We start from the raw sequence: 21138 nt of genomic DNA, 5'->3' as shown, positions 1-21138 counted from the left end.
GCCACTTCCTGCTTACATGGTCGAGTTACGGAGACCACGTAATTCGCTGAGCTACGCAGTTTCCGTAACTCAGATAGAACTGAATAGTAGTTACGGAAACCGCGTAGCATGCTACGCTGCTTCTGTAACTGCCATTCACTACTATGGGAGTTACGGAAACCACGTAGCTCAGCGAGTTACGCTGTTTCCATAACTCATCCATGTATTGCAGTGTATTGTCTAATGATTGCTGGTTCAAGTCCCCTAGGGGAACTAATAAAATGTGTAAAAATTAAAAAAAAAATATTTGAAAACATTTTTACACTCCTAAAAATGTATCCAAGTTTAAAAAAAAAACCTTAACCCATTTTTCCCCAAGCACAATGTAAAAAAAAAAAATATTGGTATCGCTGCGTCCGTAACAGTCCAAACTATTACAATATAGCATTATTTGTCTCGCACGGTGAACGGCGTAAAAAAAATTAAAACCCAAGATTCGTTGTTTTTTGGTCACCATGGCGCTAAAAGAATGAAATAAAAAAAAAATCTAAGGTACCAAAAAAATGGTGCTAATAAGATCTACAGCTCGTCCCGCAAAAACTAAGCCCTCACACCACTGGTAATGTCTCCGGTTGGGTCACAACTAGAACTGCTGGATCCTTGTGTCATGTGAAAGAGTAGAATCTCCTCTTTCATATGCCACCAGAACTGCTATTCTAGGTGGTCCACAGCCAGATATATGGCTATTTGAAGTGATCTCCCTTCCCTCCAGTCTTGCTGCTTTACATAGTGTGAGAGACTGTCAGAGACTGTGTGGTAGCTCCACCTCAGGAGAATCACTGCTGTTACAGTTGTCTAATAAAGGCTCATTTACATATTTAGAAAAATGCTCATAACTTTGCAAATAGTTTTTTTTTTTTTTTTAAAACAAATCCCACTGTAGTTATCAGGAGCAAAGCGCTTTTTAGATTAGTTAGGAGATGGGGCATTGATAAACTGGTGACAGTCTCTTTAAGTCAAGTGTGTGTATGGAATAAGCACTGTTGGCTTGCAGCACTGGTGTTCTGGGTTAGAATCTGACTAAGGGCTTGTCCACACATAACGGAATTGCTGCAGAATTTCTGCAGCAATTCCGTTGAAAGTAGCAGACCTTCGCTGTGGAAAAAAAGGACTATTTCCTGTGTTTTTTTTACTGCAGAATATGGTGCAGATTTTGCCACGTTTTTCTTAATCCTGGGAGATGGAGACCTCTCCTGAAAAACACAACAATTCAGTCCACTTCCTGCAGCAAGTGTTTACATGCTGCGGTCCGAAAAATACGCACCGCAGGTTATCTGGTCGAAATTTTTACGCAACGTGTGTGATTTGTTAAATCTCACCCACTATGCAGCTACTGTATTCTGCTGCATATTTTCCATCTGCAATTCCGGATGGAAAATATGCAGCAATTCCGCTACGTGTGGACGAGCTCTAAGGGCAACTTCTGTATAGACTTGTATTTTTTCAGTGTTTCATTTGGGTTCTACGACTTTCACCTAAACTCCAAAAGCATACGGACCAGTTAATTGTCTTCCTATGAATTTGACCCTGGTATACGGGTCTGAGGTGATGACAATCTATGTACAGGGCAGTGAAATATGTTGGCGCTGTATAAGCAACGGGAAATCAATTTATTGGTTGATCTATTTATTTATTTTTGATGTATTTTAGAGTTTTATATTTTTAACTTCATATTCCCTTTTGCACACACAAACATTAAGATATATAGATAATTTTAATGCATATTACTTTTACATTGTTTAATATCCTAAAGCAGGGTTCAAGTTTTTTTTCTTTTGCAAATAAAGCTTTATGTTGAAGAAAATCTGAATTTACATTACTCAAAGGAACATTTTGTTTTCAAATCATTTCACACAGGTCATATGTGAGCGAAGCAAAAATAAATCATCAGAAATAAAGGAAAAGATTAGAGAATGCCTAAAAGGTTAGTTTACATTCTTAAAAATATATATATATATATCGCCTTATATAAAAGATGATTTCTTGTGCAACGTATGGGTGTGTCTGTTTTTAAGTACTACATGAAAGAAACTACGGTACATTAAAGAGACTCTGACACCACATTGTAAGTGCCCTGTCTCCTACATAAGGAGATCGGCGCTGTAATGTAGGTGACAGTAATGCTTTTTATTTAAAAAACCGATCTTTTTTCACAACGTTAGGAGCGATTTTAGTTTATGCTAATGAGCTTTCTTAATGCCCAAGTGGGCGTACTTTTACTTTCGACCAAGTGGGCGTTGCACAGAGGAGTGCATGACGCTGACCAATCGGCATCATGCACTCCTCTCCATTCATTTACACTGCACTAGCGACATAGATATATCGTTATGTGCAGCCTCATACACAAGCCCTAACATTACTACAGTGTCCTGATAATGAATACACATGCCCATCCAGCCTGGACGTCACGGATACTAAATCTCGCGAGATCTCGGAGCTAAACGAGATTTGGTTTCACTTGCCGGAATCTCACAAAAAAGATTCAGAAGTGTCAGGATTCTGAGTACACATGACGTCCAGGCTGGATTTCATGTGTATTCATTATCAGGACACTGTAGTAATGTTAGGGCTTGTGTATGAGGCTGCACATAGTGATATATCTAGATCGCTAGTGCAGTGTAAATGAATGGAGAGGAGTGCATGATGCCGATTGGTCAGCGTCATGCACTCCTCTGTACAACGCCCACTTGGTCGAAAGTAAAAGTACGCCCACTTGGGCATTAAGAAAGCTCATTAGCATAGACTAAAATCGCTCCTAACGTTGTGAAAAAAGATCGTTTTTTTAAATAAAAAGCATTACTGTCCTCTACATTACAGCGTTGATCTCCTTATATAGGAGACAGGGCACTTATAATGTGGTGACAGTCTCTTTAAAGACTATGTACACGTTTTTGAGGGGCATTTAAAAAAAAAAAAAACTGTTAGTCAGTGTGTTTTGTGTAAACTTTTATATTTAGTCTTTTTATTAAAAATTTCTATTACTTTTTGTGATACATCTGCTCTGTATTCTCTATACATAGCAGCTGTATCATTCGCTATTACCTGAATCCGTCAGTCCCACGGACCTAAGTTATGAACTTAGATGTGATCGATTACAGGTGGATCCTGCATGTCAGACGCAGGACCCATCTGTCCCGCGGACCTGACGGGAACAGGATTTAGTGCTACATACCGCTGCTCTGTATAGAGAATACAGAGCAGCTGTATCTAAATAAGTAAAACTAAGGGTATGTGCACACACACTAATTACGTCCGTAATTGACAGACGTATTTCGGCCGCAAGTCCCGGACCGAACACAGTGCAGGGAGTTGGGCTCCTAGCATCATACTTATGTACGATGCTAGGAGTCCCTGCCTCGCTGCAGGACAACTGTCCCGTACTGTAATCATGTTTTCAGTACGGGACAGTAGTTCCACAGAGAGGCAGGGACTCCTAGCATCGTACATAACTATGATGCTAGGAGCCCGGCTCCCTGCAGTGTGTTCGGTCCGGTACTTGCGGCCGAAATACGTCCGTCAATTACGGACGTAATTAGTGTGTGTGCACATACCCTAACACACAACGACCGGTTAAAAAAAAATAAAAAAAAAATATATATATATATATATATATATATATAAATTACACACACACACACTCATCAAAGGTTTGCATAGCCTTTAAAGGGGCATTCCCAACAAAGACATTGTCTCAGGGGTATAGTATGACAAACGTTTTGTTTTTTTTTAAATTTTGTTTTTTTTTGTTCAGAATTCATATTTGTATGTGAAACATGAGAAATTTGTCCTGGCTGTGAAAGGGTTAAGTCAAAGCAAAGTTGAAAGTTTAACTAAGGCCCCATGCACACGAACGTGCTTTTGCGGCTGCAATTCCCCCGAAAATCCAAAGGAGAATTGCGGCCCAATTCATTCCTATGGGGCCATGCACACGACCATGGTTTCCACGGTCCGTGCATGGCCCCGGAGCCCGGACCGCAGAAAGAACAGACATGTCTTATTACCACTGTGGTCCGGGGCTCATTGAACATAATGGCCGCGGCCATGTGCACAGCCCGCGATTTGCGGGCAGCTCGCGGCTGACACTCCGTGGCTCGACCGACCAGAAAATCACGGCCGTGCACATGTCTACGGTCGTGTTCATGAGGCCTACATGTAAATTTAAGGAGTTGCACTTTAAGTTGGTGAGTTGCATGTATATGAACAGTGTATATATGTATATTACACATTTAATCATTTTAGTTTTCACAAACAGTATATTTAGTGAGTGTGTGTATATACAAAGTTACCAAAAGTCACTAGTCAAATATTTCAGTTGTGGCCCCACCCACTTCTAAAGTTCTACATACCTAGACTGTGCCAATCCAGAGACTCCTCAGTCGTCTTGTAGGCCTTTGCCACGACCTGCTCTTTCTGTTAGTTCTCAAGCTGAAATTGTCGTACACTGCCTGGGAATCCACATAGAGAAAAAACTTTCTATACAGGTTCCTGGGTGGCTTATGACAACCGCTGCTCAGGAGCAGAACCAATTTCTCATTAAAAGCATTTTAGAAAATGGAGGATTAAATGACATATACATATGCAACACGGAATTTTATGAAAAGAAAGCTTACAGACCAGTACACCAGATCTAGACTAATCTTTCGATTGCTAGATAAAGAATTATCATACATTTGTTTTTATACACAAAATCAAAGGCCCCCTGCTCATTCTGCAGATTTTGCTGCAGAGATTTCTGCAGCTGAAAAGCTGTTTTATTCATCTGAATGGGGTTGTTCCTCCTGTATGAATTTCTACAACAAAATCTGCGGCGTGTGCAGGGGGCCTATTGCAGATTTATCTGACAACATGGCTTCCAGTGATCAGTTGCATGTGTTAAACAAACCTTTTGTTCTTGACTAGGCCATTTTTATGTCCCTTTACTGCGTGCGGAGGATAACTCCTCATTTCCGGTCATTGGGGCACCGTGGTCACCTGAGCAGACTGACAGTCTTTCTCAACCACGATATTGTGGAAGTCCGAAAGATCCATTGCTTGCTGTGAGAGCCTTTGCTGGACCCATGAGCCCTTCCAAGGTGAGAGACTTGAGGTCTTTGGTACAAAAAGTGATTTGGTTGTTTTATATTTAAGTGGGCGCGTTGGACATAGAATGCAATATAAATGAGAAAACTGCAGCACTCCGGTTACCAAAAATGTGTTGGTCTTTATTCACCAAGCAATCAAACTTGCAATGTTTCAACCCATGCTGTGTCTTTATCAAGCATAATAACAGTGAATCAGTGCACACTTTATATAGCATATAACATATGACCTCCCTTCCTGAAGGAATTTCATATGAACAGGTGTATAACACTAAAAAAATAAGGAGCACCTAGTGGATTTTGAGGCCTCCTTTTTATTAGGCACCATGTCCGGTTTGAAGAGGTCTTGTGGTGCCAAAACAGTGGAAACCCCCCAAAAGTGACCCCAATTTGGAAACTAGACCCCTTGAGGAATTCATTGTAGTTTTCATGGGGTGCATGCGACCTTTTGATCAGTTTTTATTCTATTTTTAGGTGGCGTGGTGACTAAAAAACAGCAATTCTACTATTGTTTTTTTCTATTATTTTTACAGTGTTCACCGTGCGCTATAAATGACATATTCACTTTATTCTGCGGGGCGATACGATTACGTCGATACCCTATGTTTATAGTTTTGTGTTTTTTTTTATGGCGTTTGCACAATAAAATACGTTTTGTAAACAATCATTCACTTTTTGTGTTACCTTATTCTAAGGGCCATAACGTTGTTTATTTTTCCATCAATAAAGCCGTGCGAGGACTTATTTTTTGCGTAACGAACTGTAGTTTCCATCAGCACCATTTTTAGGTACATGCGACTTTTTGATCACCTGCCAAAAAATTTAATAAAAAGAGAAGTGACCAAACAATTGTGATTCTGGTGCGGTTTATTATTTATTTTACGGCGTTCACAGCACAGGATAAATAACCAAATAATTTTGTAGTTCATGCCGTTACGGACGCGGCGATACCAATTATGTATAGTTTATTTGTTTGTTTATATATTTTTATTAATAATAAATGACTGATCAGGGAAAAAGGGTGATTTTTACTTCTATTACTTTTAAAACGTTTATTTTCTTATTTTTACACCTTTTTTTTTTTTTACTCTATTACTTTGTCCCACTAGGGGACTTGAGGGCAGGAGGCCCTGATCGCTATTCTAATACACTGCACTACATGCGTAGTGCAGTGTATTAGAACTGTCAGCTACTCAAGGACAGCAAGCATAGTGGGTCCTGACTTTGTCAGGTCCCACTAGGCTTCCGTCTATGGCATAGCCGGACGCCATTGTTAGGTTTCCGGTTGCCATAGTCACCATTGCCGGCTGCTATCGTGTAGCAGGCCGGTGATGGTAGCTTAACCCCTAAAAAGCCGTGATCGCTATTGAACGCGACTTTTAAGGGGTTAATCAGCGGGGATACAGCGATTGGTCCCCGCTATAGGAGCTGCGGCAACCGCTGTACAAGACAGCAGCTGTCACAGCTCCTGCATGTGTCGTGAAGATGGCCGTTAGTACGTCGCTGAGCGTTAAGGGGTTAAAGAAAATGGCTATGTTTCATAGCCGATTATTACTGAACACCCTCACACTCCATGACAAAATTGTATTAATTCCCATATAAAAAGAGGGGAAAAAACCCACGTGGATGCTCTCATCCATTCCCAATCCTAGATCACTGGAGCACTTCCTCATATCTTATGGGTCGGGTTTCCGTCAGGGGAATCCACGAACGGAAACCATAGCTTTCCTTTTGCATTACCAATGATTTTCAATGGTAACGCTTCCGTTTTTAATGGTTTCTATTAGTTTTTGTTGGGGTTTTTTTTACGGCATAGATAGTTTAGTCGACTGCGCTACTGATTCCGCCAAAAAAACAAAAAACCTTTATGCAAGGGAGGAAGACAAACGGAAACCGTTAGCAATTGAAGCGTTACCATTGAAAACAATGGTAATGCAATTGGAAAGCTATGGTTTCCCCTGACAGAACCCAAGAGCGGAACCCTGACGCCGATGTGAACTAAGCCTTACCATGATTACCACTATCCCCACTGTCATGACCTCCTACCACCCACTCTGCTCTATCCAATGTTTGGATTACATTTACTATGTCTATTATTTATTATTCCCTTCAGCATCCATCCAGCTAGAAACTTCCACCGGATTTTCTAAAATGTAACTCCTCTCGTTCCACAGGATTCGCATCCTAGCTGAGTACATAATGTTTTGTTTTTTTCCTGCTGAAGTCTCTGCTATACATCTAAATGGCGATATTTCTGCATGCCCTATTCAGAGAAAAATTTCTGTCTTATTCATAACAAATCTGCGACATGTGAATATACCCTTAGAGGACAGTCAGTATTTGCTTTGTGGAATTTGTTTCCTTGCTGATTTTAAATGGGCCAAAAGTGCAGTTGAAAACCTTATGTAAGAACCAGGATTCCAGTTCCTCCTAGTTAGTTCTTTCAATAACTGCTTCTTAAAAGATTGAAAAATGGTCCTTTAAACCACATTGCCTAATGTTTGCAGATTGCTTTCCTAGTTTTAATGTCCAGCAGCATTCTACAATTATTTGTTGCCTTAAGACATTAAAGGGGTTTTCCCATGAGAGACATTTATGACCTATCCACAGGATCTGTCCTAAATGTCAGATAGGTGCGGGACCCAGTTGTGGGACCTGCATCTATCTCCAGAAAGGGGCCCCCCTATGTCACGGCGGAATGAGGTGAATTCCGACCAAGAAAAAGGTTGTGGCCGTGAGTTACGAAAACCGCGTAGCTCGCATGCCACGCTGCTTCCTTAACCGCCATTCACTACTATGGAAGTTATGGAAACAGCGTAGCTCAGCAAGCGACTCTGTTTTTGGATCTCCCGACCATATAACCAGGAAGTGGCCGGGAGTCCGCGATATCAAACTAAACTAGAACGGGGTTTAGGGGCTCCGTTCTAGAGATGGGTGCAGGTCCCAGAGGTAGGACTCGCATCTGACATTTATAGCATATCCTGTGGATATTCCAACAAAGCAGTAGGACAACCGCACACGTCTCCAAATCTTCAAAAAGGTTTTATTGTTAAAAACTCTTGCGACAAACAGGCAACGTTTCGACCCGCAGTGAGTGAAGGGTCTTTCTCAAGCCTAACAACAAATCTAAAAACATCATAAATAGATATGTGCATTAGATCACATGGTGCATTCCAACCTATCAAAATTGTGATCAAAGTCTCCCAGGTGAATTATACATTAGTTTAATTAGCAGCAATCAGCTGGTTATATAACAGTACAAATGTGTATAAAATCGACATACAATGTACATGTAATGCAACAGTTGATATACATGTGACAATCATTATCTTGCCAAACGAGGAAGAGAAGTTCACCACACTACAGCTCCCAGCACCGATCTCAGGTTCTCATTGCACATGCTCCATAGTCCTTGGATCAGAGAGGCACAGTATGTAGCACATCAAGCCTCATCCATTAATTGAGGTGCTACATACTGTGCCTCTCTGATCCAAGGACTATGGAGCATGTGCAAAGAGAAGGAAATGACATTATGCCAGAGAAGGTTTGCCTGGCTTGACAGCGTGCACCGCACCAGGAACTCAGGACTTGTGCTGCTTCAAAAATGTCCTATTTTTGGCTCAATGTCCACAGGATATGTCCTAAAGGTATTTCCCCCATCAGAGACATTTTAAGTGAGGCCATATGAATGCTCAGACTGCTTTTAGTCTAGTGTTAATTGCAGAAAGAAATAAGCCAAGTATTCCCCTGTGATCCCTTTTGTTTCCTAAAAGATAGATTTTTCTTCCCTTTTTACTAGGTTTCCATTTGTTTGCTAAAAAGAAATACATAAATATAAATACTGTTCTTTTTTATATTCTTATTAAATATTCGAATGCTCTCATGACAATAGCATTTTAACTATAGAATGTGGAGTGTGATCTTTGCAGAGACCTCCTATCTAATTTCAGGAATTTTATGTTTTAGGCTGATGATTTTAGAAGGATTTGGAAGACTCCACCACGGGATAGGGCTGGGCTTTTTCATAATGTCCGGAAAACTGATCCAGAGAGAGGTGAAGAGCGAGTTGGAAGGTAAAGTTCAGTCTTGTACATAATAATGTGGATCCAATTTAGAAGCTGCACTTGGAGTAATCCTAAACTGAACTTGTCTACTATTTTTTTTTTCCCCATCTTCTTCATCCTTGCCAGAGAGCTTGCTCATGAGCTGGATGTCCCTTGGGTGGAATATTGGGAATTTCTTGGTTGTTTTGTTGATCTTTCCTCCCAGCATGGTTTGGGGAAGCTTGAAGAATATCTTCGTAAAAGGGAAACAAGTGAGCGGTTGCAGCTGGAACATGAACATGAGATTTGCAACAAATACAAGACTCCATCCCCAGCAGGTAAGATTAGGGCCTATTCACATCACTGTTCCTTTTCGCTGAGGGGTTCAGTCAGAGGTCAATGGCCACGGAAACCTAGCTAATGGTTTCCGTTTGTCACCTTTGTGACAGGGCACTGGATGGAAACCTCCAACAGAACCCCTCTGCGGAAAGGAACGGTGATGTGAACACAGCCTTAGCCAGACATACTGACCATATTGTTAATATATTACTTTTACCAATGGCTCATACCATTGACCTGCTGACATAAGTTCTAATTATTAGTATTTTAGTTCTTTTTTTTAAACTACTTTTTTTTTCTTTTACATATTTTGCAAAGGAACATGTTATTGCATTGCACCATAAGAAATAAATACTGGACAGAAACTGACCCTTTTTATTACAAAGAAATAATAATAATTGTTACTACTTTAGCATTCAATGTCTCTACAAAGGTCTAGACCGTGCGGAGAAATGCATGAAATATTGCCAGAGCTAAAAGGCCTAAATTTGTCAGTGTTGGCAAGTAGCTGTTAGTTAAATGAGCTAAAATTGCTTAAAGTTGTAATTTAGGCCCCATTTTACGTCAAGTTTTTGGCCTACAGTTAACATATATGCCAGGAATAGCTCCCAACGTATATATGTTAAATGTAGGCTGTTACAGATGCCTAACGGTGGCATCCATCGCCCATAGCCTACTATTAAATACGTTAAACGTATACGCCATGAACTCTTATGACCTTTTCATAACTTATACGTTAAATGGATTCTATAAAAGCTTATGGTGACAGATGTCACTGTTGGGCATCCATCACCTCGAGGCTATTATGGCATCTGTTTAACTTATACGATAGGAAAGCTATTGAAATACTAATGATGTATACGTTTACCAGAAGCCTGAGACATATGCACCCATAGGCTCCCATGGAAAAAAAAAAAAAAAAGTATACTGTGCGCTATACGTTTTTCTTTGCAAAATACCATTGTATGGAATAGCTTAGTTTACTATTCCATCCCTCAAAGGAAAAAAAAAAAAGTATACCAGCCTGATAGAGGCCAAAAGTACACTTTTGGCCTCCATCGGGGCTGATGTAACCCTATGGACACTCTTAGCGTGTATTCTGGGAACTTTCCTGGCATACATTTTAAACCTCCATCATAAACGTGATGTGAACAGGACCTTTACGCATGTTAAAATTTTGGTTCCTGAGCCCGGTTTAAGCAGAGATATGGACATATTGGCACTCGTACATAAAAACTGTTCTAAGAAAGTGTTGGTACTGCGCATAGCAACCAATTCCATCACTCCTTTTATTTTCAGACATACTAAGATAAAATGCTGGAATATGCTTTAGGGCTGTAAAACTATAGAGGTGCTGTGTACATTGAAGTCTATAGTCACTGACCCTAGCCTATATAGACAAGCTACACACAACTACCTGAGATTTTGTCTCCCACATTTTCCCAACTCTATTTTAAAGTTTCAGCACACATTAACTGTTGTAAAGTTTTAATGTTCAGATAATTCAAAGTCCTGGTCACTTGGTTTATAATATTTGGTTTCTAAAATAGTTTTTAGAAGTAGGTAAAACCACTAAAGTTAAAGAAATACAGAGGGAAAAAAACTTGCAATATTTTAGACATCCATAATAAGCCATCTTCTGTGTTTTTTGTTTCTGTTTTGGTCCTATGAAGTGTTTTGTTTTCTTGCTGAGCAGTAGAAACCACTGCCTGCAGGTGATGCTGAGCCACACCAGTCCAAAAAAAACCCCCAGAAACGTGGCTTTTGTTTGTTTTTTGAGGGGGGGGGGGGTGTTTTCCTTTTTGAGTTGGTATAGCAGTTTGTTGCAATGCTATTGGGAAAACATGGTATACATTCCTAAAGATGTCTTTTCAGGGCATTTTGGCAGCGTAGTATGTCAGAAGCATGTTTTACATGTGAAAATGTTTTCTTACCCCGAACAAAGTTTTTTTAATGTTCAGCCTACTTACTAATTAACTTTCTTTGCAGGAAAAGGAAAAAAATTGTGTAACTCCGTTTCTGTTGGAGCTTTTTTAGATGATGAAGACGATATGAGTCTGGAAGAAATGAAAAACCGTCAGAATGCAGCACTTAAAAATAGCCTTCCATTGACTTCTGCGGAGTCCATCGCAATCCCAGAATGCATCATGGATACAACACCCCTCCAAAGCAGTTGTCTTAATGATGGGTCAAAGCACGGCTACTGCAGTCCATTAAATACTGACATAAACCTTCCTGGAGAACGTAGACGTCAACAGCGTTTGGAGGAGGCAATGCTTTCACCTGTATCCAATCTCATGGCAGAGTTTGAAAAACTTTCATTGAGTGAGCTAATGGAAGCCAGTAATGAGAAATCTCCCTCAAAAAAAGAACGCCCTGTGTCACACACATTAAGTGAGTTGACGGTTACTGATGATCATGAAGATCTTCACTCCAGTAGCCCTACAACAAGGACAAAATCTTCTGAGTCGATGCAGGTTGATAATCCTTTGCCCAGTTCAAGCCAGCTGGACCAACCTTTATACCCAGGGACCAACAACGAGCCGTCCTCCTCAAATTCCCATTCAGGTTCTCCCAGCCAGCAACTGGTCATGACAACACCATCTAAACACCAAAGTAACAGGTGGCTGTTCCTTCTTGGGTATGTGTTCTTTATGAATGAACATTACATTACCTTTAACAAGTGACTTTCCTATCATGATACCACCTCTTGGTTGGCTTGGATTACACCAATTTTTTTGCGCCAACATCTGTTCTTTTATAGTGCAAACCAAAAATACATTCTTCTAAATGGATTTGTGCAAAACTTAGGCCAGAATGCTGGCACTACAATAATAGTAAATGTGCCCCTACAGTAATACAGTAGTAGAAAATGTTTTAGAAACCTGTGCAAAAATTCTGGTGGGAGTTGTATTAATAGCTGTCATTCATCACAATCTTTGGAAACCGATGTAACTAAGGCTCTGTGCACACCATCTAGAAAGCACCATAGGGCGACTTGTAGATTTTATCGGTACCATTTTGGAGTAGATGCGACTTTTTGATCACTTTTTATCAAATTTTTTTTAAGGCTGGATTCAAAGAAAACAGCAATTTTTTAAAGGTTTTTTTTTATTTTTTACGACGTTCACCGTGCAGGTTAAATGATGTAATAAGTTTATAGATGGGGTTGTTACGGACGCGGCGATACCAAATATGTGTAACTTTTTCACTTTATTTTGTTTAATAATAAAGCAGTTATTAAGGGGGAAAAAGTGGGTTTTTATTATTTTTTTTAACTTTTTATTCAACTTTTTTATTAACTTTCTTACTAGTCCCACTAGGGGACTTCTCTATGCGATTCTGGGATCGCATTTATAATACACTGCAATACTTTAGTATTGCAGTGCATTATGCCTGTCTGTGTAAAACGGCATGACCTAGCAGGCATTCACCACAGACAGACCTGGGGGCCTTTATTAGGCCCCCGGCTGCCATCGGAGAAACAGATACTCGGCGATCTTATCTTAAACGGTCTTAAACTAATATCGATCTCACACGTTAGAGCAGGGACGCCCCCAGCCCTCAGTTACCTCTGGCAGCTGAGAGCAGGGAGATTTGACAGCTTCCTGCTCTGTTTACTTATTCCAATGCCGCAACGTAAAAAGTCTATGGCATCGGAATAAGGCCCGTTAGTGACCGACGTAGAAACACTATGGGCCGGTCACTAACGGGCTAATGTATACGTCCTAGGTTATTGACTAGCTTTTCATGATCTATAGGTTAAACAGATACCATGTGTTCATGCATCCACTGTTCGAAATCCATCACAACCTACATTTAACCTATACATTGGGAGCTTTTACCGGCGCTATACGTCAAACTTAGGGCATAAAACATGGTGTGCACAGAGCCTAAGAAATGTAGATCAGGCATGTTGGATTTTTAAAACTGCCCTCTCTTGATGGGATAAGCTGCTTCTAGAAGTGTCTTATAGCCGTTTGTCCCCGATCAGCTGAGCGTGTATGTTTATGTGGAGGTTCAGGGATGCTGTCATCTTGTCTACTAGTTGTAATCGCAAACAGCAGGGAGCCGAAGCATCGCTGGACGACAAGGCTGGGTTAATATGTTTCTTATTTGCTGTGGATTTTGAGCATAGAAAATCTGTAACAAAATACAGTACAATACATGTTAATGGGTTTTAGAAAACTACACAACGGCACCAGAATAAAATCTACAGCACATTCTATTCTGCCACAAAAAAAATTCTGCATTTTCATGGATTTCACCTATTCTAATGTGAAAGGTCAAGATTAGGGTTTACACGTGCAAAATGAAAAAGAAAAAAAAAAAGGGTTCTTTTACGGACTTAGACTGGGTTCACACGTTACAGACCCAATACAGTACAAAATAAGTAATGCTATGTAATATTCAACTTTTTATGTAGATGAATCTGTGATCTGCAAACTGGACATTGACGTCAGGGGCTCCTCCAGGTGCGGAATCCTCTGGCCGGGGATTCCGTCATTTTAAAGCCCCTAACGTCACTGTCCATATATGAGGGAGCCCCCCGTGTCAAGGAGGGGAAACCCCGGTCAGAGCGTTGCCAGGGATTCTGCTCTTAGAGGGAGCCCCAATGGTGCGATCTACATGAGCACTGTGGCATTACATGGGCATGATCTACAGGTGACACTGGCACTTTATATGTAGGTACTGTGGTAGTATGTGGGCACTGTGGCACTATCTACAGGGCCATTGCGGCACTATTTACATGGGCACTGAGGTTTTTTTTTGTCCTAATCCCCTAAAAACACCAGACAAATGAAATCCATCAGTTTTATTAAACTGCCATGAAAAATGGATGGCAAACTGACATTAGAAACTGACAAACGGATGAAAAATTGGAGACACTGACTGGAAATGGGCATTTTGCATCAATCTGTCTGTTACTAATGGCTATTTGACATCCGTTGAATGTAGCCCATGTATTTTTTTTTATTCGGCACTAAGGGGCATTATACTGTATGGGGGCATCTGTTTTGGCACGATACTGTATGGGAGCATCTGTGGGCAGTATATTGTGGTACACAGCTATAGGCGCAGTATACTGTAAGGTCTTCTGTGGGGAGGCGCTATGGGAGTAGGACACTGGGTTGAACTCTGTGTATGGGCAGGCTTAGAGTCGTGGCTTAAAAGGGAAAAAATTGCTACGCATCGGCTGTCTCTCTTTGCAGCACTTGAAAGTTCGGAGCTGTGTTTAAAAAAAAAAAAACATAAGGGCATTAAATGTTTTATATTGCCACTAGGAAAACTTTGAAAAATAAGACTTGAGACAACAATTTTATGCCTAAGTTCACACGCTTGTATGAAGCGCAACCAACTAAAAATCTGATACAAATCTTGTATGGGGTGTTTTGTTTTTTTTTGTTTTGTTTCACATACATTGTACTGTACTTTATTACAGATTTTCAGTGCAGAATTCAAATTCCACCAGTTTATTTAAAGAAATGAGAACTTCCTAAGCTTTAAAGGTTGCTAACCGCAATCTATTTGTTATTGCCGAAACAATGCGCGTGTATTAATTCTCTTCATTGGCGCCCTGGTTTTGAGGGGGGGGGGGTGATTTTGTGTAATCATGAATGATCCCTGTAAGTAATCTCAGTGGAAATGATCAGGCAACGAAACTTCCCCTAGAAAAATCAGTGGTTTGGTAGGGGTTTCGGGAGCTTCCATATTGAAGGTTTGAGACAAACCCTATAGAAATAAAGCCCTATTGTGATCATAGTGATTGGATCATTGACATAGGGATAAAGGTCAGGTAATGACTGGATCAGAATATTATTGAAGTAGTGAAAATAGCTGTGTGAATCCAGCATTACTCCGATCTGTATTGGATAATTTTACCTATTTTCTTTTTCAGGAAAGAGCCAACCAAGTTAGACAATGATGTGCTATCAGCTGTAGAAAATGTGGAAATTGATGCGCAGAAATTTCCTAGTGTCTCCAAATGGATTAAAGCCGTATTGTTTTACTCCAGTACAGAACGACAAAGGTATTGTCCTAGACACAAATTGTCTTGCAGCCATGAAAATTAGTGTTGGCTTTGTTTTTTGTTTTTACCCCTCTCTGAACTATTTAACTTTGTTTTTATAGTTGGCCAAGCCCAGCAGTTATGACCGGAAGAAACCGTTCTCAAATCTGTGGTTTCAGTTCCCCTGGTGGTAATGGAGTTTCCAGTCCTGGAAGGAGCAGTCCCCTTTTTGGGAGCACAGGCAAATACATGAACACATCAGATTATAGCAGTCCAGGGCTGTACAGCCCAGCATACGCCAGTCACATACAACTTCTACGGTTGCGTCATTTCTCAGACCATTCTGGCCTTTGAGGATCGTTCTTCATGCAAAACAATGGGTGAATGTGTCTCCATACGTGAAACAACCTTAAGCTGTGGACAGCAAACTGAGCAAAGAGCTGTCTGACATGGTTGATGCTGGCAGTCGCATGTGTCACTGTAGGAGGGTTTTCTCGGTCAGCGCTTGCATAAGGTTTTGTATGGTAATGACCCTTTCCACTTTAAAAGATTGAAGACATTAAACCTTCTTTGTGAATTTTCAGACACCATGATCTATGTTTTTAAATTTAAAAAAAAGAAGCAAACTAGTAGTCACAGTCAGGAAATGTGCCAATGTATCTCATTGGCACGTACGTCTCTTAGCTAATGGTATGGTTTTATATACCTAGTCACTAGCACTCAGCAATAACTAGCAGTGTCTGACGTGTAGAGGGCTCTGTCATGTTAACCTTACTGGAGCCTTTATCCTTCAATTCTTGCACTAATGCAGTGTTTTTAGCCCCACACTCACTTATGCATCTACTTCCTATCAAGAACAGACTTCATCAGCTCCAGTGGTTTTAGTGGCCTTTCTATGTTTTTAAATTCTTATTTGCTGTGTTTTAAGTATTTATTTACGCCATTTAAAAATGCTTTACCAGGTTTAAAGGGAAAATTCCATCTTATAAAGTGATGGCATATTGCCAGAATGTGCCATTTGCTTTATGATCGCTGGTAGTATGACCTCTGGGTCCCCAACCGAGCAGGAGGATGAAGGGGCCACAGCGTCCCCTTATACGTTTTCCCTGAACAGTGGTGATCTCGGCTGTGCAGAAAACTGTAGCCGGCCCGATTCACTTAAAAGGGCCCTTTATTCTCCAGATTAGGAGAGGTCAGAGCGATATGCCATCACTTTATCTGGTTATTCTCATCTTATAAAGACTGTTTTAAATTGTGTGTTTATTGTTGGACGTGAAGTCACTAGTATGGATTACAGGGTTGGTTGCAATTTTTTGGGGGTTTTTTTGACTGAAGGAAAACATAAGTCACAAAACAGAGTTTCAAACACACTAAATGTTATCAATTTACAATTGTGGCAATGTTTCATCGCACAAATGAAATGGCAAAAATAACCTCCAAAAAATACAGACAAACTCCTGAGAGTTTGTGCTCCTAGTGTTTCTTTCCAAACTGCATTGTATCAATCTAGTGTTGTAATGACGTGTTTTTTGATAATTAGGCTCTGTTCACACAGTTTTGTTTTTTTGCCGCGGAAACCGTGGCAAAAAAACTTCCGAAATCGCCTCCCATTGATTTCAATGGGAGGCGGATGCGTATTTTTCCCGCGAGCAGAAAAAAACGCTTGTGGGGGAAAAAGAAGAGACATGCCTTTTCGCCTCTGACCTCCTATTGACATCAATGGGAGGCAGAGAAAGCGTTTTTTTCCTGCGGCACTCAATGGCTGCGGCAAAATGCAGCGGAAAACTGTGCAGGCAGGTCAAAATCTGCCTCAAAATTCCCAACGTAATTTTGAGGCAGATTTTTCTGCCTGCAAAAAAAATCTGTGTGAACAGGGCCTTAATAGAAGTCTTCGGACTTGTCTGTAATTACGTAAAATACATAATATGCATTCCAAAAATAGTGCCAGTGTACTGCTGGGTAATTCATGATGACTGAGTCATCTACTGGTAATGTGTAGAATATCAGAATGCAACATGGCACAGAAATAACCTTGTAATATATACTTTACCCATATAAAACAAACCCTACACAAAGTGACAATGTTTGGCTGTAAAGGTGGCCAGCTGTTGGCCGATGCACCCTGAAGATGAGTGGACCAATCCCAGTGTCCTTGTTTAGACATAGACAAAGTCTCGTTTTGCATATTGAAATTTCCTTTCCTAATGGAAAAGTTCATTATTTTTTTTATTATTATTTGTGAACATGATTATTTAACATAACCGTTAAACATATTGCTTCATAATTAGTTACCTTTCGGACTAAAAGAACCACCCCAGAATTTTCACTATTTATGTCTTTGTAAGATTACTGATGAAAAAATAAACCTCATATCGTACTTTACAAATCTTGTGACATTCAGGCCTATTCTACAAAGTACAGTGTAGGTTAGCGCAATCCTATAGAACGATCCAAATCTTGCACAGTAAATTCCAGAAACACCTACTAATGGCTGGTCATAGTGTTTCCTTATGCATTGTCCCCTTTGGGATACGTCCTCTTTTCAAGAAACAATAGTTTTTTATTTCATGCAAAACCTTCCTTCACATACTTGGCTGTGGAGCAGTAAATGACACACCAGGACCTTAACTGTAAGAATCTCAGTAGTCTTCATGTACAACTGTATGACGGCCACTAGGAGCTGTATACAGTTGTAGATAAAGCAGACCCACCAGTAATTGTTGCATGTCCTTACTCTGAGAAAATACAAACGATTCAAGTCATAGTAATATTTTGTCTGGGGTACGTCTGCATATCTTACCATGCCCACTTTGGCAAGGAATACGCAGGCCTAACAGACTGAAAAAAAACTAGAACGTTCGTTGCACACAGATGAGATGCATTGATGTAGCTGTATCATCCAATTAAAGCACAAAGCGAAGAAAAGTTCTACAATTGAATAAACTACTTTTATTTTAAGAAATAAAGATAAACTGGAAGAACGTGTGTGCGCGTGTGTGTGCGTGTGTGTGCGTGTGTGTGCGTGTGTGTGTGTGTCTCTGACTGACTGACTGACTGACTGACTGACTCTCAAAGCGTGTGCTTCTATATAACAGTCTTCCAGGTGCAAAACTGGGCACAACCTGCGAGAAATGCATCTAAAGGTTGACTCCTTCATTTCCTAGAAAAGCAGCAGGTACAGAGTATTGTGTTAAATGTTCCCGCTAAACCATCTATGGCAAACTAAGTTATTTCCATCTAATGCATTCAGTTATGTGCATTAACTGTTTTTGTGATTTCTTTTTTTTTTTTCCATCTAAAGTTATATTTTTGTGCATTTATACCTTCGTGCCAACTGACTGCCTGATTCAGTATGTATTTTAACTGTTATATTGGTCTGAACTGTCAAATATTTATGGTTATTAAAAAATAAAAGTGCTGGTTAATAAAGCAGATGTGCACAATTTGTCACCCACACGGCATTTGTATTTCTTACCACCTACATACTAAGTCGGCGCTACACGAAACCGCTTATATGCACGATTAGGGTATGTGCACACTACCTATTTTCAGGCGTAATGGAGGCGTTTTACGCCTCGAATTACGGCTGAAAAGACGGCTCCAATGCGTCGGCAGACATCTGCCCGTTGCCTGCAATGGGTCTTACGATGTTCTGTGCAGACGAGCTGTCATTTTACGCGTCGCTGTCAAAAGACGGCACATAAAATGACACCCACGTCAAAGAAAAGCAGGACACTTCTTGGGATGTTTTTGGAGCTGTTTTTCATTGACTCCTATGAAGAACATCTCCAATTACGCCCGTAAAAGACGCCGCGAGTACATGCAAAAACTTCTGACATTTAGGAGCTGTTTTCTCCTGAAAACAGCTCCGTAATGTCAGACGTATTTTGCGTTGTCATGTGCACATACCCTTAGAGGTGCCATTTATTGACATACTGATAATTTCTTGCTCTGTACGCAATGGCTTCAATAATTCCATGTTTGTTCGATTTTTTATTATTGACACGTGTAGCGTATGTTTATTGAATCTGACATTCCTTCTACTGTGTAAATATTTTACATGAATTAGATCTGTGGATTTAAGAGGAATGTTGCTGATACACGTGCGTGTTTTTTTCTTTTTTTTTTTTTCTTCTGCCACTGATTACCCCAATGTTTGAATTAAAACAACTGCTTCCGGCTCTGTACATACCATTCAGTGCCGTAACATCTGGTGCCCACAGGCCACTGGAGTGGCTGAGCGTGTGGCGTCCAGGTGTTGGACCTGCACTGATCTGATTTGTCTCCAGCAAATCCCACAACTGCTCAATCAGATTGAACTTTGTCATGTTATGCAAACGAGAGATAGATATATCTCTCTTTTTTTTTTTAAATTGCATAATTTTTATTAAAAGGTCTTGTTACAGTTTGAAAAACAAAGGCACTAAAACAAAACTCCCATTTGTCCTAATTTTCTGTATCTTCTCTAATGGGCTCCCGGATGTGTCAAAAACAGCAAACGCCTATCTCTTGATCAGATGTGTAAACAAAATTGATTTGTATCAATTATATATACAGCGTATGACAAATGCTCTCAGACCAATAAATGACCAATAAATGATTGAAGAAATGACCATGTGTGTACTTACTGGATTTTTGAAACTATACAAAGTAGAAACAAACATCTAATAGATGACCACAACAAATGAAGGCCTCAAAGCACGAAGACCATTACAGACAAATGGCCTACTTACACCACCCACTATCCAATCCATGGTCAGTGACGAAAGAACATAACTTGACCAGTGAGCCCACGGTTTTACATTTAACAAGTGTACCCTGTTTCAGATGCACCCCTTTTTCAAGTGTGACCAGCCAATTTTGTTCGTACATTTATGTAAGCATGGAGGTTGTTCATCCAGCCACTATGATATATACGATACCTAAACTTATGTGCCAGAGCTTATTTAACCCCTTCAGGACCCAGCCCCATTTTTCAAATCTGACGTGTCTCTAAGTGGTAATAACTCTGGAATGCCTACATATCCAAGCGATCCTGAGATTGTTTTCTCCTGACATATTGTACTTTTGTTGGTGGAAAAATTTGGTCGATAAATTCATTGCTTTGTGAAAAACACCGAAATTTAGAGAAATTTTGCAGAAGTTATGCTTTTTCTTGTTTTAAATGTATCTGCTTGCAAAACACATAGTAACTATTTTGTGTGGTATTACTATTTCACGTATTCCATATGTCTACTTTATGTTGGCATCGGTTTTTTAATGTTCTTTTATTTTTCTAGGACGTTACAAGGCTTTGAAATTTACATAGTTACATAGTTTGTACGGTTGAAAAAAGACACATGTCCATCAAGTTCAACCAAGGGATGGGAAAGGGGAAGTAAAAAATTTCTACACATAGCAGTTAATATTTTTTTGTTCTAGGAAATTATCTAAGCCTTTTTTAAAGCCATCTACTGTCCCTGCTGTGACCAGCTCCTGCGGTAGGCTATTCCATAGATTCACAGTTCTCACAGTAAAGAAGGCTTGTCGCCTCTGCAGGTTGAACCTTTTTTTCTCCAGACGGAGGGAGTGCCCCCTTGTTTTTTGAGGGGGTTTTACATTGAACAGGATTTCACCATATTTTTTGTAT

General features: G+C 40.1%; 1 protein-coding gene across 5 annotated transcripts in view; it reads left to right on the top strand.

Annotated features, from left to right (window-relative positions):
- The window catches only part of ANKLE2 (ankyrin repeat and LEM domain containing 2), a 49310-nt gene extending 30347 nt beyond the window's left edge, over positions 1-18963 (top strand). For 3 of the 5 annotated variants that reach the window (XM_075832653.1, XM_075832659.1, XM_075832626.1), the window contains 7 exons: positions 1897-1963; positions 4939-5111; positions 9084-9190; positions 9308-9498; positions 11489-12140; positions 15399-15530; positions 15632-18963. In XM_075832653.1, the coding sequence (XP_075688768.1) occupies positions 1897-1963; positions 4939-5111; positions 9084-9190; positions 9308-9498; positions 11489-12140; positions 15399-15530; positions 15632-15863 (1554 nt within the window). In that variant the 3' untranslated portion in view covers positions 15864-18963. The remainder of the gene's footprint in view (positions 1-1896; positions 1964-4938; positions 5112-9083; positions 9191-9307; positions 9499-11488; positions 12141-15398; positions 15531-15631) is intronic. The other 2 variants (XR_012849939.1, XM_075832641.1) reach the window with 2 other exon arrangements.
- Positions 18964-21138: the final 2175 nt, after the last annotated feature.

The sequence above is a fragment of the Rhinoderma darwinii genome, chromosome 1 (assembly GCF_050947455.1).
Source record: "Rhinoderma darwinii isolate aRhiDar2 chromosome 1, aRhiDar2.hap1, whole genome shotgun sequence".
NCBI lineage: Eukaryota > Metazoa > Chordata > Amphibia > Anura > Rhinodermatidae > Rhinoderma > Rhinoderma darwinii.
This window is presented reverse-complemented; position numbering and strand designations above follow the sequence as displayed.